General features: G+C 46.5%; 1 protein-coding gene across 6 annotated transcripts in view; it reads right to left on the bottom strand.

Moving 5' to 3' along the window:
- The window catches only part of BCO2 (beta-carotene oxygenase 2), an 89,544-nt gene that overhangs the window by 7,634 nt on the left and 66,690 nt on the right, over positions 1-15,220 (bottom strand). For all 6 annotated transcript variants that reach the window (XM_050921810.1, XM_050921815.1, XM_050921813.1 and 3 more), the window contains 6 exons: positions 14,319-14,523; positions 11,060-11,271; positions 8,614-8,729; positions 6,224-6,326; positions 616-744; positions 266-426 (listed from right to left, as the gene is read on the bottom strand). In XM_050921810.1, coding sequence (XP_050777767.1) covers positions 266-426; positions 616-744; positions 6,224-6,326; positions 8,614-8,729; positions 11,060-11,271; positions 14,319-14,523 — 926 coding nt within the window. The remainder of the gene's footprint in view (positions 1-265; positions 427-615; positions 745-6,223; positions 6,327-8,613; positions 8,730-11,059; positions 11,272-14,318; positions 14,524-15,220) is intronic.

Genomic DNA, 15,220 nt, shown 5'->3' with positions numbered 1-15,220 from the left:
ACTGCCTGTTACTCTACGTTCTTTTAAGGGGCAGCAGAGAGATTTCTTGCATTTGCCTCTGCTCCAGCAACTAATAACTTCTCATCTAGGAGGCCTAACCATTCCCTGGTTTTCAAGTCAATACTGCACTGCAGCAGTTCCTGGCCTGACCCATACACCCCAGATTGCTGCTGCCAAAAGCCAGGGGCATTTCCTGTGTGCGCTAATATTGACTGAACAGGAGAAATCTAGGCCTGCATAACTGCTGGAATGGCAGAAAATTTACCTCTCCCGTGTGCTTATTCACCACGTGGAAGCGGGTTTTGTACTGCGGCTCCCAGTTTATCCCATCAGCAATGGGCTTCCCAAGGAACTTGGATGTGATGACCCGACACAGATTAATCTTGATGGGCTGCTCAGTGAAAACCATGTAGTTCTCACTCATTCCTGAATGGACAGAAGGGGGAAAGCAAAACATTTTGCTCTAAAAGGCAAATGAGGTGACGAGAACTGCTAGGAGGACGGGTCAGTGAACAACCTGCCTCTGGTACTAGAACCTGGTATGGCAAGTTGTCGCTTGTAGGCTGTGCTGGATCTGCATACAGAAGGCCTAGTAGAGAATGGGAGGCACCTCACCAAAGCTGTGATAGTAGGAGGGTTTCATCTTCTCAGCTGGAGCGATGGAGCACAAAACTTTTGCTCCCTGCAACGTGTCATCGCAGTTTGACTTCTGCGGAGGAATCCGAATAATGTTATAGCTGGACCCTGGAAGGAGAAAGCATGTCCATCAGCCTGGAGACCCAGGATTGACACAGTCAGCACTTCAGGACAGGCACCAAATAGGTTTGTGCATTAGCCCTCTCCATGTTCAGAGTCTTAATGGCTCAGTCTTCAGATACAAGACATGCCAGATGAGATTTTCAAAGCCAACTGAGGGATTTAACCACACAATTCCCACAAGAATAAATCCCTCAGCCTGCTTTAAATATTTCAGCCACCCATCCCTGAATCTCATCAGGTGCTGACACTAAATCCCAGCTAATGAGCTCTTAAATCTTTAGCCAGATTCATCCAGCACTACAAATCTCCACTTCCTGTGGGGCCCACACTCATGCCTTCTTTCAAACAAGGTCTTCTTAATTCTTTTATTTATTGGGCACAAGGCAAGGAAAGCTCCACCCTAGCCATATGCTCAAGTTCTCCCAAACCCACTCCTTCCGTCACAGTATACAGGCTGGCCAGAGCACTCCAGTTTGACATCAGCACAGTGTGGCAATTCTTTGATTGTCCCATGATGACACCATGTTGACAAATACATTTTAGGAACAGGAACTGCAGTGTTAATGCCTGACCATACCCTGACACATGCTGAAATTCTGAAGATACAGATTCAGCTCACAGCAGAACCCAAACCCTCCCCCACTTCTCCTATGCACCTGCTAGAGGCGCCATTTCAGATTTTGGTGAAGGGTGGGACTTTAACGGGGATTCCAGGGACTACTTATGCACCTGAAAACTCTAGGGTTTTTTTGCTGATAACAACTTAGACATTAGCTGATAGGATCACTGTATCTAATTCCTATATAAAAAAGAGGATTAAATAAATATTAGACTCATTCAGCTCTAATACTAATATGTTTTCACATCTTGTGTCAAGTCACTTAAGGGACACCCAGGGTAGGTTTAAAATTGTAATGTATATTTTTCGTTACTAACCCTTGAATACAACAATTGAAACAATTGTAGGAAAATCTAGATTACTTTTTATCACTATTTTGCTGTTCATCAAGCTTGGAATAGATCATTTAAGATTGGAAACATCTTACTAGGGCAAGGCCCCAGGTGTTTATACTGCACCTGCCTGAGGCTCTAGGGGTGTTACCTCACTACAAATAATAGACTAGAAACTAACCTTAAACAGGAGTGAAACTGACACTTTCCAGTTACTTTCACAGTAGTGCCAATCCCAAATGTTCAAAAATCTTGAATCAGGCTCACCAAAAATCATGATATTGTCTTTAAAATCATGAAATTATGTAAAAATAGTAGATTTGGTGTTCTTTTTATTTGCCTTCTGCTTTTTTGAGCCTTCAGGGTGCACTGGAGTCACATTTTGAATCTTTCTCCATAGCCACGAGGGCTAGAAACTTCATTTTTCTTTAAGAATGAAGGCTGAAATCTTCACATATCCACTTGACTCCAGGAGCTGAGGCGTTAAGGAAAACTATTATTATGAGACTAATGACAAAATCATGAGAATTGGCAACACTGCTTTTACTTCTGTTTAAAATCTAGTTACTTTCCAGAAGGCTCTTAAACACAACATTCACAGGAGAATATTTAAAACCAAACACCAAGAAAATTCTATATTTTAAAGTTGAGGAAAAAAACAGACTTCTGAGGTACATCAAGCCCCCTGCAGGCAGGAAAGGAAAATAAACAGGCACAGCAGCTCTTCCTCTAGAAAGAAAATTGGAGAGTCAAATCTTCTAGTCCTTAATCCAGTAAAACTTTAATTGCCATCAGTGCCTCCACTCACAGATATTAACATGTGCTTAATAACTATACACTTCATACTTAAATATATGAGACATCTTATCCAGCACTACACATTTTATACACCTTATACATTTTCTGACATATTCTGAACAGTGCTGAGCACACAGATGGTGCCTGGTAAATAATACAAATCATGACAGTAATCGTCAACTTCATGATCTCTGTGGATGCAATTTCAGTTCTTTGTTCTGGAATTGGCCTGGATACAGCTGAAACCCTAAGAATTTGAGGCATAAATATATCTGATACTTATACGACACTTTCTGATTCCTTCCTTTTCAGAACAAAAAAAATGACAAAACAAAATGGTTTTCAGTTAAAATATAAAATTGCACAGCAGCTAGTGCTCTATAACCCAGCATGGGGCAGAACCTGACACCCCTTGGGAGTTAAGTGATCTCCTCTCATCTGACTCTCATTCTCCAGCCTTCCTGACTTCTGTGCTGCTTTTCATGCTGTCAACCATGACATCCATCTTGGAACCATTTGCTGGCATTTCAGAGACCAGGCTGTCTTGGTTTTGCTCCCATCTATCAGAGTCCTCTTTTTTTGCAGCACGCAGCAGAGAGGTTAATGTAGTCTGGTCTTCTGGATAGGGAGCTAGCCCGGGGTTGTACTCCCCCCATGGACCTTCTGTATGACGTCAGGCCAGTGCCTTAGGGACAGAGTTTCAAAGGTTTTTAGGCACCAAAGATGCAGCTAGGTTTATGAAGGACCTAACCTTCTAGGCGCTTTTGAAAATCCCACTAGGGGTGCCTAAATATCTTTGAAAATCTGGCTTTTAGTGTCTCTGTGCCTCAGTGCCCCATCTGTTTACAATGAGGATAACAGCCCCGCTCTAGCTCACCAAAGGGCTGTGAGGAGAAATAAGTTAGACCTTGTCAGGCGCTCAGATACTGTGGTGATGGGGCCACATAAGTACCACAGGGTAGAGTGGGAACTTCTCTATATCACTGCTATCCCTGCCCCTGGTTTTGACCCCTTGTCACCTATGCCCCCAAATCTCACCCTTTTTTCATGTTCTCTGTGTATATATATCTTCCTACTTTATTTTCCACTGAATGCATACAATGAAATGGGTTTTCGCTCACGAAAGCTTATGCTCAAATAAATTTATTAGTCTCTAAGGTGCCACAAGTACTCCTCGTTCCTTTTCTGAATGCAACCTTGGCTCAGAGGGCTTGACTGCATTGTCTCTGAGGCCTTGGCTACACTACAGAGTTGCAGCGCTGGTGAGGGGGTTACAGTGCTGCAACTTAGGATGTGTACACACTTGCACAGCACGGCCAGCGCTGCAACTCCCTGGTCCCCATGCGTTCCCTCTAAAACAACTCCATCACCACACCCTTCCCGTTTTACAGGCTAGACTTCCAGCCTGTAAATTTAATCACCAGCCCTTTCTTGTCTTTTATCTGTTTGTAAACAAAATACTAACTCCCTTCCCCAGGGGCACCTCTCCTCTGCAAAACTTACATTTCACAATAATTCTGTGCTGGAGTTAAGAGCTCCACCTGGGAGCTCCCACACCTCCTGTATGAAGCTCAGGGAGGGGCTCCCCCCTACACACACATACACACTCCCCATCCTCATTAATTGGTGCCCCTGGCACCTGCCCCCATACTGAAATCTACTCACTGCTTCCAGCCCCAGAAGAGGGGCCCCATCAGATTTCTTCATACATTACATCAGCAATTTCTTCTGACTTGTTCCAAGTTTCACTAGTGGCCATTTTCACATAGCTGTTGTCAGGCTCTGTTGTTTTCTCTGCCTCATTAAGAAAGTTGGAGCCACAGCACCAGCTAAGCTCAGCAGATAACAAAGAGTCAAGTATCAGAGGGGTAGCCATGTTAGTCTGGACCTGTAAAAGCAGCAAAGAATCCTGTGGCACCTTATAGACTAACAGACATTTTGGAGCATGAGCTTTCGTGGGTGAAAGAGTCAGTTTCCTTACAACAGGGTCTCAGTCAGAGGAACTGGAATGAAACCTAAGCATCTGTAACATCTGAGCACCCACAGCAATGGAATGAGAACACAAACCAGCTCACAGCTCCTATATCAAAAGGAGAAACTAGAATTCTGACCCCAGATGAAATTTAAAGGCGCCTGTCTACTGAATCTGATCCCTGCCCAAGGAGGATTGATTGCTTAGTAACTCAACGCCAGAGATGTGCTGTGCATGACCCTGCGGGGGAATCTGAAGCTAAATGCTGCTGAAAAACAAAGGAATTAGCACAGCAAGAATGAAAGAACAGCAAAGCCAGGGAATTGTTTGCTGAATTGGTGCAAGCCAGCAGCGTCAGCTCCAACAACACAGGGCATTAGCTGCTTTCTGAAGGCTGAGGCACACTGGGGAGGAATGTCTTTATGCAAAAAGAAATTAAAGTTGGTTTTGAGGAGCCACTCAAATAGAGTTATGATTTTGCAACAATATCATCCTAGTATTGGGAAATCTACTACAGAAACTGATCCCATACTAACCCCTGGCTGCAGGTAGGACAAAGGATGGGGAACAATCCTGGCACAAGGGAATATGGACTAATAGGTTTTCTCTCGCCACACTCCCCCATCTTTAGGAATTGCCACATTGGATCACGCAAGTGGTCTGTCTAGTCCACTATTCCAGTGGCCAGTACTGGCTGCTTCAAAGGAAGATTCAAGAAACTCTGGAGTTTGGGGACAAACTACCCCCAGGGAGACTTCTTTCTGTCCCCTAGTAGTCGGAGATTGGCTCATGCCCTGAAATATTGGGGTTTATCTCCCACTCAGAGCTCTTGGTTACTTTAATCCTGGCTATTCTAAATCTTCTTGTTTTCCATAGAAATGTCCTGTCCTGTTCTGAACTCTGCTAAGCTTTTAGCCACATAGACATCTTTTGGGAAGGAGTACCACAGGCTAAATGGACATTATTTTAAAAAGTATTAATCCAACTGTGCCAGCGTTTAGTCCTTTCAATAAATACCTTTATTGGTTTCTGACAGCTGTCCTACATCAGTTTCACACTGTTGCATAACTGGGAACTACAGAGAAAGTAGCTACAGAGCTGCAGATTTGGGGGTGACACTAGAATGTGCAAAATTTGGCACAACTGGGAATAACTAGCAAGGAGTAGGGATTCCCTATGGCATCCAGAAAGGATCAAAGCACTCACTTTACTGCAGCTACAGCCCTGCACAATAATTTTTCTGTTCCCATAAGGAACACTTTAAGGCCCCAACCCAAGCCCATTTAAGTCAATGGAAAAAGTCTCACTGATTTCAAAAGGCCTTGGATTCAGCCCTGACACTTTATGTAACTTCCTTAAAAAGCAACTTCTCTCTACCAAACTGATCCACATGTGTGCATGATACATCTCATCCCTCCCAGGGCAGTGCCCTGCGTGTCTTCCCTACTGCTCACAGAAAGGTCTGTGCTCATTGGGATGAGGCAGCCACCCAAAGCACATTAACTAAGGAGGCCAAACATGAAGAGAACAAATGTCATGGTGAGATTGATGGGAGCCACAATTTACGACTGATTCTTCTTTGCTGTCATCGTGTCCCCAGAGAAATAGCAGCTTCCTCACTTTGTCAGAGTCCATCAAAACCCCTCCTTACAGAAGCAGCATGTAGTCTGCCTAGCCTCGCTGCAGGACCGTCATACCTCACCTCACCCTGCTTCTCAGAGCAGTTACCCTGACTAGCCTCACCATGTTTCCCATAAGAGTTGCCCATGTTGTATGCTGTCCCATCAGGCTCATAATGTGGATGGGCTGTTGCTCCGTTCACCACAACGAATTTGCTCCAGTCCACCTGAAAATTCAAAGATTTTAAGAGTCAGAGCAGTAATCACTTCTGAACAGCAGCCATAAGCCAAGAAGCAGAAAGTCACATCCTCACATTCCTTCTAAATTATACCAAACCAATATAATATCAAGTTGTTAAGAAGGTGCCCCTCCTAACAGTACAGATAAGCAAGGGAATCTCAGGGTGCTTAGCCTGGCAAGCCGTGTGCCAAATGTTGCCAACCTCTGCCTTAGCCTCTCAGTTCCCCATCTGTAAATTGAAGATAAAAGCACTCAGAGGGGTGATGTGAGGATTAAACCTTAACAAATGTGTGGTGCGTCAATACCCCAGAAATGGGGCCATATAAGTACCAAAGCTAGAGATGACCCCATTGTGCTAGGTGTGTCCAGGCATGCAATTAGCAGTCTCTGTTCCAAATCTATCAGTTCTATTGCAAGCAGATAGACACATTTGGTAACTGGTGTGTTTTCTTCAAACACCAATACAGGCTATACAAAGATACAAAGGAGTTTAATATCATTATCTACAACTAGAGATTTTCTGGGTAGCTAATGTTGTACCAAAGGTCCCATGCATAGCTTCATTATAACCCTATCTTCATGTGCTCATAAGTGTTCAGAATTCTCCTTTGTGGCTACAACTTTCTATGCTTAGACTTAGTCAAAAGGTGAGTCTCTTAAGGAGAAAATTTGATGGAAATCACTTCAGGCACTGAAATGTCCAAGCGTGAAAAATACACTTCTCAGCCAAGATTTTAAAAAGTGACTAGTGATTTTTGGTTTCCCAACATGAGACACCTTAAAGGGCCCAGATTTTCAGAAAGTGTTGAGTGCTCACCCTCTGAAAATCAGGCCCTTTAAGGTGTCTTGAGTTAGGCACTCAAAAATTCAGACCCCCAACTTAACAGCCACTTTTGAATATATTAGTCCACCTCTCTAATGGCTGATGAGAATTCTTATGTTCAGGTGTCTCCACTTGGCTGAACTTTACCACTGAAATCACTCACATGGCATCTCTTAAATGGGTAATAGTCCCTGGCTAGGTTTGAAATAGCTATTATGCAACCCCCAAAACCAACTTTGTTGGACACATGCAGCACAAAGTAGCTGCTAAGCTTAGAATTTCCATATGGCTTGCAACTATGGAAGACAGCGAAAACACCAGAGCTCTAACAGTGCTGGGTAGGCGTGGCTTTGTGCTGCTGTTTCACCACAAAGCAAAGTTGCCTAGCTCCCAGCTTTGTGCAGCTGTAAACTGTCCCAGTAAAAGCAGCATTAGTTTTTAATATATTTCTCCTGTTCTCTCCATTCCTTGTGTTTTCCCCCTTTTCTATTTTCTCAAAAAGCCTATGAAATTAACATGCCAACTAAATCTTATATGAATGGAGCTTTAATGTTAGAAGTGGAGCACACAATTCTGCAAGCTGTTCCAGGCAGGCAGATCCCTGCATTCTTGCAGAGCCCCCTGGAATTAATGCAGCTGTGCACAGAGCACCTTGCAAGATCAGGGCTTTAACCTGATGTATATGCCACAAGACAGCAGACAGCTTAATCTGAAATGCAGTAGCACATTCGGTGATAGGCAGTTGAACTGCGTGTAGGCTAGTGTGCAGGATGAACACAATGGGGAAGTGAGATTTGCCAAGAATTCAAGGAGGGTGCCGGAGTAGGGCTGGCTTGGAGTTGGGACTGGCTGAAGGAGATGAAGGGAGCAGACTGGGTGGGACCATCGGGTAGGGCAGAGCATAGGCAGGAGTGGAGTTCTGTAAAACTATTAACATCTATAACCTTGATGTTACCTGGGTATATATTTTTGCATTTCCGTAGACTGGAATCGCCAGACAAGACCAGATCTCTGCACTTCATGGACAGTGACCAAGTTGCAATGGACCCTGCTTTACCCTTGGTTGAAAACATAACTGACCTCAGGAGTCCTCAAGTCTAACCCTGCCTGCTGCCAATGGCTGTGACTGGACCTCAAGCATGGCATCTGCTTTACTATTCACCTCGATCCTACAATGCCATCCAGCACATGTACCACAGAGGAACCTTTCAGGCCATGGGGTGACTGGCAGTGACTGCAGATTTCCTGGCAATTCCAGTATCTGCCATACAGAAGCCATTTTTGCCAGGAGAGAGAGGTACAGAGGATCTCAACAACAGTGCAGGTTGGATACAAAAACCAAGAGAGTCTTTGGGAATTGTCCCTACTAGCTGCCAAGGCCATCCTGGGAAGAGTGTGACATGACTCCCCCACGCCAGGTGCTAAACCCGTCATCCCACCCACTCTTTACCTTCTCCTTGGTTTCCAGGGTTTCTGGATCCACTTTGTGCATGAAGTTGGTCTCCGTGCTGACATAATAGTCTCCCTTGTACACCACGTAGTTCACACTGGAGTTATCCGTTGGCCCTGAAGCAAAATCCCAGAGTAACGCAGATGCATGAAGCTCACGTCTCACTACAGCAAGTTAGGCATATTTAAACAAATAAATCAATTTCCCTAACGACGCAAATCCCTTTCAGGACAGGCAGATTAAAAACATCTCAGTGATTGACAGCAGCACACAGGGCTCTCCCTATGCAGGTGAGTTCATGCCAAAGAACAAAGACTTGTTTTTAAGCCAAACCATAGAAGTCTGATCCCTTTTGGTTCAGGTACTACTAAATCATTGTGCAGGCTCATTTCAGTTTCTCGCAACTAAAGGAAACTGATGATATTACAAACGGAATCATGCAGACCTGAGGGAAAGGCAACCCCTGGCGAGGGCTGAAATACCCTTTATTATAAGGCCAGACAACCAGTTGCCAGTATTTATCAGAAAGTATGAGCAGAGAACCCAGACTGCACTGTGTATAGGAGGCCAGGTCAGCAATGTAAAAAGCAGAAGCAGGACCCATAGTGGGACGATGCAATTCAAAGGGAATGCAAGGGGCATTGGCCAGTCACTTGGGACATTAATGGGACTGGACAAAATAACAGGAAATGTACAAAAGGGAATTATCTGGCACTGACATCTATCAGGAGTTGGTGGGCAGGGGTGGGGTGGGGGTGCAAGAGGAACTGATTGGAGGAGACCTGGGAGGCATTTTCCACCTCAACTTCACCAGAACCTTGCCTACACTAGAGAAGAAATCAGTTTGTAACTGAATTGGATGCACTGAAACAGTTTAAGACAAACATTTCAGCACCAACATGTGAAACGGATTGGTTCCACCCTGCACTCACACTAGCGTTGTCCTAACCATTTCAGCTGCAGTGGCCACTGAGTATCTGCCTACAATTCCTAGCCCAGCTCCTGGAAGCATTCTAGATTGCAGAAGGCTATCAAAATGAAGCAGTGGCTCTTTGACTGGTTATTAAACCCACTGACGGATGGCCTGTCTAATTATTTATTAGACCAGTTAGGGCATTTCTAGGTGGAGACACAAGTGTTCTACAAATGTTCTAGAGGCTTTAATCAATTTAATCTCTCCAGTGTGGACCAGGCCAAAGGAGCAGCCACTGTGCCACTGATTTTCTGGGAACGGATGGGTTGCAGGCAGGCTGAGCTGTGTTTGCTGGCTTCATAATGGAAAGTCTGTGATTCACTCAGGAGATGTTAACTAACTGGCAGTGGGGCTGGGGAGTTCCAGGAAATCCCCCGCCGGCAGTGGGGTCTGGGAAGCTCCATGGAATCCCCCACTGGCAGTGGGGGCTGGGGAGCCCCGGGGAATCCCCTGCCACCCACCGGGGCTGGAGAGCTCTGAGGAATCCCTTGCCATCCACAGGGGCTGGGGAGCTAAGGGGAATCCCCCGCCACACACGGGGGCTCAGGAGCTCCGGTGAATCCCCTGCCACACATGGGGGTTTGGGAGCTCCGGCGAATCCCCTGCCTTCAGTGGGGGCTGGGGAGCTCTGGGGAATCCCCCACCACCCTCCAGGACTGAGAGCTGGGGTGTGGGGGGCAGCTGGGATGGTCTTCCACTGCTGTGGCGGCTGGGCTGCTGCAGGGCCCCAATATCACAGGGGTCACAGAATCTGTGACTTCCATGACCTCTGTGACGTACTCTTAGCCTTAACTATCATCCAACAGCTAATGGTACTTCCACTTGTGTGTGCCATCCTCTCCTCACCCATATCACCCTCCCGCCCCTTACCATAGGAAGGAAAGGAATAGCCTACATACCCTAAAAGCTTAGCAGGGCATGCGGCTTTCAAGACAGGTTTGTATCAAAAAGAATGGAGGATTGTGTAATGCTCATTACAGCGCCCTACAGGGTGTTCCTCATGAGAGGAGATGCAGGATTTACACAACTCTTGGAACGAGATGAATCAAATTTTATAACAAACCCCAAAATTAAGTAAAGGGCATCAAAGAGACCAATGGCGAGAGATGCTGAGCTACCCAGGGCTCCCATCAATTTCACCTGTAGCTGTGTGTGCCCCTAGTACCTCTGGAGACCAGACCCACGGTGCACAAACATTTTAGTGAGCTACATTTCTGATTTTGGGTGAAAACAACATGCGGGGGGAGGGGAGCCAAAATCTCAAGTTAAGTGTGTCTATTTCAGATGAGTTTGGCTCAGAGTTGTTTCTTCAGAGAGGTGAACCCCACAGAAACATGACCACTCAAAGCAAAACCACTACAACTTCCACACAGCTCCCTTCAAACATAAAAGCTGTTCCTCCAGGCAAATATCACCCACTTGGGATGCATACCGTCTCCAAGAACATTGCTTTCAGCTAAGGAACATACTTACGTGGCATCTCAAACCACGATATGAAGCGCCCAAAGATGCTCTTGCATGGGTCCGGCATAGCCAGGGTTCCAAACTCCGAGACCATGATCCGATTGTGCCGGCTGTTAGTCACATAGGAATCACTCTGCAGGAACTTGCTCCTGTAAGTCACGATGCCGTTTTCCAGTTGGAACTGATGCAGCAGGGCCATGCCATCAAACCAATGGTTAAATCTTCCAGCAGAACAGAGAAACAAAATCACAGAAAGAAGGCTCAGTGTGGTGCCACATCCTCCCATGCCTTCCCCTAAATTCCTGGTGTTTGTTATGATCGGTGCTATAATCTGAGAACCGGATCCTACAAACACTTTTTGTGTGTGCAAGTGGAAGAGAGCATGAATGCAATGGAAAAACTCAGACATGCAGCTACTCATGTGCCACTCATGTGTCTGAAGGCTTGGGGTCCAAGTTTACAGACACGCTAAAATTCTCAAAAGCATCTGAGGGTTTGTCTACACAGCAACCAATAGCAAGTCTTGGACCCCAGGTGCTAAAAATAGCTGTGCAGACATTTGGGCTCAGGTTAGAGCTCAGGCTCTAAAACAGGGGTGGTCAGCCTGTGTCTCCGGAGCCACATGCGGCTCTTCAGAAGTTAACATGCGGCTCCTTGTACAGGCACCGATGCTGGGGCTGGAGCTACAGGCACCAACTTTCCAATGTGCTGGGGGGTGCTCACTGCTCAACCCCTGGCTCTGCCTTAGGCCCTGCCCCCACTCCACCCCTTTCCACGCCCTCCCCTGATCCTGCTGTACCCTCACTCCTCCCCTGCCCGAGCCTCCTGCACACCACGAAACAGCTGATCGGGAGGTGTGGGGAGGGAGTGGGAGGCGCTGGTGGGCAGGAGGTGCTGGGAGCTGGAGAGGAGCTGATGGGGGGCTGCTGATGTATTACTATGGCTCTTTGGCAACGTACATTGGTAAATTCTGGCTCCTTCTCTGGCTCAGGTTGGCCACCCCTGCTCTACAGCCTGGAGGTGGGGAGAGGCTTCAGAGCCCAAGCCCAAACATTTGCACAGCTGTTTTTAGTGATGTAAGCGAGACATGAGAAGTAATTCTGCTTTACTCCATGCTGATTAGGCCTCAAATGGAGTACAGTGTCCAGTTCTGAGCACCACATTTCAGGAAAGACTGGACAAATTGGAGAAGGTACAGAGAAGAGCAACAAAAATGACGGAAGGTCTAGAAAACACGACCTATGAGGGCAGATTGAAAAAATTGGGTGTGTTTAGTCTGGAGAAGAGAAGACCGAGATGGGACAAGATAACAGTTTTCAAGTACATAAAAGAGGGAGAAAAAATATTCTTTTTAACTGCTGAGGATAGGACAAGAAGCAATGGGCTTAAATTGCAGGAAGGGCGGTTTAGGTTGGACATTAGGAAAAACTTCCTGTCAGGGTGGTTAAGCATTGGAATAAAGTGACTAGGGAGGTTGTTGAATCTCCCTTATTGGAGGTTTTTAAGAGCAGGTTGGACAAACACCTGTCAGGGATGGTCTAGGTAATACTGTGTCCTGCCATGAGTGCAGGGGACTGGACTAGATGACTTCTCGAGGTCCCTTCCAGTCCTATGATTCTATGAAGCACAACAAGCCCCATGAGTCTGGCTGTAGACCCAGGCTCTGAGACTTGCTGCCACAGGCTGCCACTTGCAGTATAGATGTATCCCAAGGGAAAGTCTATACTGGAATAAAAAACCTGCGGCATGGCCATGGCTCTGTCGGATCAGCTTACTAGGGCTCACAGAAGTTGGGCTGCAGGGCTAAAAATTGCTGCGTAGACCTTTGGTTCTGGGCTGGAACCTGGACTCTGTGGCCCTTCTAATATGTGGGGTCCTGGAGCTCAGTCTCCAGCATAAGCCCAAATGTCTGTGCAGCAATTTTACAGCCCCACAGCGTAAGCCCAATGAGCCCAAGTCAGCTGACCTGGGCCAGCCACGGGTGTTTAATTGCTGTGTAGAGGTACCCTAAGTGGCTTAAGCGTCTCAGGGCTTGGCTACACTCAAAACTCCAAAGCGCTGCTGCGGGAGTGCTCCCGCGGCAGCGCTTTGACGTGCGAGTATGGTTGCAGCCAGCGCTGGGAGAGAGCTCTCCCAGCGCTGCATGTACTCCACCTTCCCGTGGGGATTAGCTTGCAGCGGTGGGAGCTGCGCTCCCTGCACTGGGGCACTGTTTACACTGGCGCTTTGCAGCGCTGTAACTTGCTGCACTCAGGGGGGTGTTTTTTCCACACTCCTGAGCGAGAAAGTTGCAGCGCTGTAAAGCGCCAGTGTAGCCAAGGCCTAAGTCTCCTTTCCAAAAGTGACTTTAGGCACCTAGATGCCAGAGTACCATTCACTTTCAATGACTCAAGCTCCTAAGCGCCTAAGTGTCTTTTGAAAATGGGCCTTGGTGCTTTTAAAAACATTACCCACAAGCTTTCATGGACTGAAACAATGTTGTTCTACAAAGCCTCTGCATGCTTATGGTGCTGCAGAAATAGAACACATATTAGGGCTTGTCTTCACTAACACTTAGTGCATGGCAAGCTGGGGTGTAAATCTATCCCCAGGAGCCTGCTGTGTGCTGAATGTCTAACCATTCCCTAGTATGCTTTGATCTACTCCTGTTTTGTTATTTAAAGCCCCTTGAGCAAGAAACAATCTGGGAGCAAAGGGCCAAACTACAGCACTTTACAGAATTCCATGCCCTCCACAGAGAAGGTGCTCTGCCAGGCCTTTTGAAGACAACCAGTTTTTCAGAGGTAGAACATCAGGTACGCTGATCTCCATCAGCCACTCTTGTTCCCATCCAGTCAATGTGAAGATGCTACACAGACAGCTTAGTGTAATCAGGATGGCAAATGATGCCTGGGATTGCAGGGTGGGAGTGGGAGGTGGCTGTTACAGACAGAGCACTGAGAGTCAGGATGTCATCCCCAGCTTTGTTAGCTCATGACGTGGCCTTCAGCTGGTCACAGCCTCTGTGTCCCCACCTTTAAACTGTGGAAAAACACCTTCCTACTTCCTACGAGGATTAATGAATGGGGCTAGTAAAGGTGCTGAAAGCTTCTAGATGAGGGAAGAATTTGCATTAGAAGAATGGGATCTACAGGCATTTCCTCATGGTCACACATCTTCAGAGCTAAGGAAGGCCCCTAATGGCTGCGACGCATTTGTGAAGGTGCATTCTAGGTTTGAGCAACCCCAGCCTGGAATCATTAGAAAGTACGATCAAATCTGGACTTACTTCTCCTTTCCAAACTCAAACTTCCCAGGCCCGTTCCTTAGCAGGCTACCATTAAGCCACTTGGGAATGTGCCCTTTGACCTTTGTCAGGATGGGCTGAGGAGTCTGTTCCACACTTCTCATCAGTGGGGAGATGCATTGCAAACCCTTCCGGTTGCTGAAGGTGACCGGCTCCTGTTGTGGGCTCGGCAGAACATCCTTTAGAACTACAAAGAACAAACAAGAAGTTAGGAAACAGCAAGCAACTAAGGCCCTTAGTGCTAAAAGCTAGACCCTGACAGCCACCAGCCTAGATACCTGCAACTTGGGCTTGGAGTTCTATGACAAAAGCATCCTGCAAACAACCAGAATGTAATGGATGTTCAGAATAAATCTCTGCTTCAAAGTGTCTGTCAGCCATGGAGAGCTGAAAATTCAGTGCATTAAATCTTGCTGCGATTAATCCAGCACAGACACCTGCAAGGTGCTTTTTTTATGTTGCAGAGAGGGAGGAGATGAACTTTTCAGGAAGACTCAGCTAAAATAATTGATTTGAACATGTAACAACAACAAGTGAGGGATACAGATATTTGTTACGACCACCTAGAGATAGAGACTACAATGTGCCCAGAAATAAATAGGTTGCAACCTAAATAGAGAAAACACAAAGTGGTGCTTATAGATTCCCCAGCAAACCTCATGCTGAACTCCTCCAAAAGCTCCGCTCTTCCACCAACACCAGTGCAAGAGGGTCTATTACAGATTCTATGCAGGCAGCTAGGTCTTCCCTCTGAGTGATGGTTCATTGCACTACCAGGTGGGCTGCGAACAATGCAGGTAAGGAAAGCAATACAGAGGAGCCGCCTTAGCACTACTACAGACCAGACCCAGGCTCAGCCAGCCTGGGAGCAGCGTGCAGACTAC

Source organism: Gopherus flavomarginatus, chromosome 13 (assembly GCF_025201925.1).
Source record: "Gopherus flavomarginatus isolate rGopFla2 chromosome 13, rGopFla2.mat.asm, whole genome shotgun sequence".
NCBI lineage: Eukaryota > Metazoa > Chordata > Testudines > Testudinidae > Gopherus > Gopherus flavomarginatus.
Note: the sequence above shows the minus strand (reverse complement) of the source record. Positions and strands in the feature narration are given on the sequence as shown.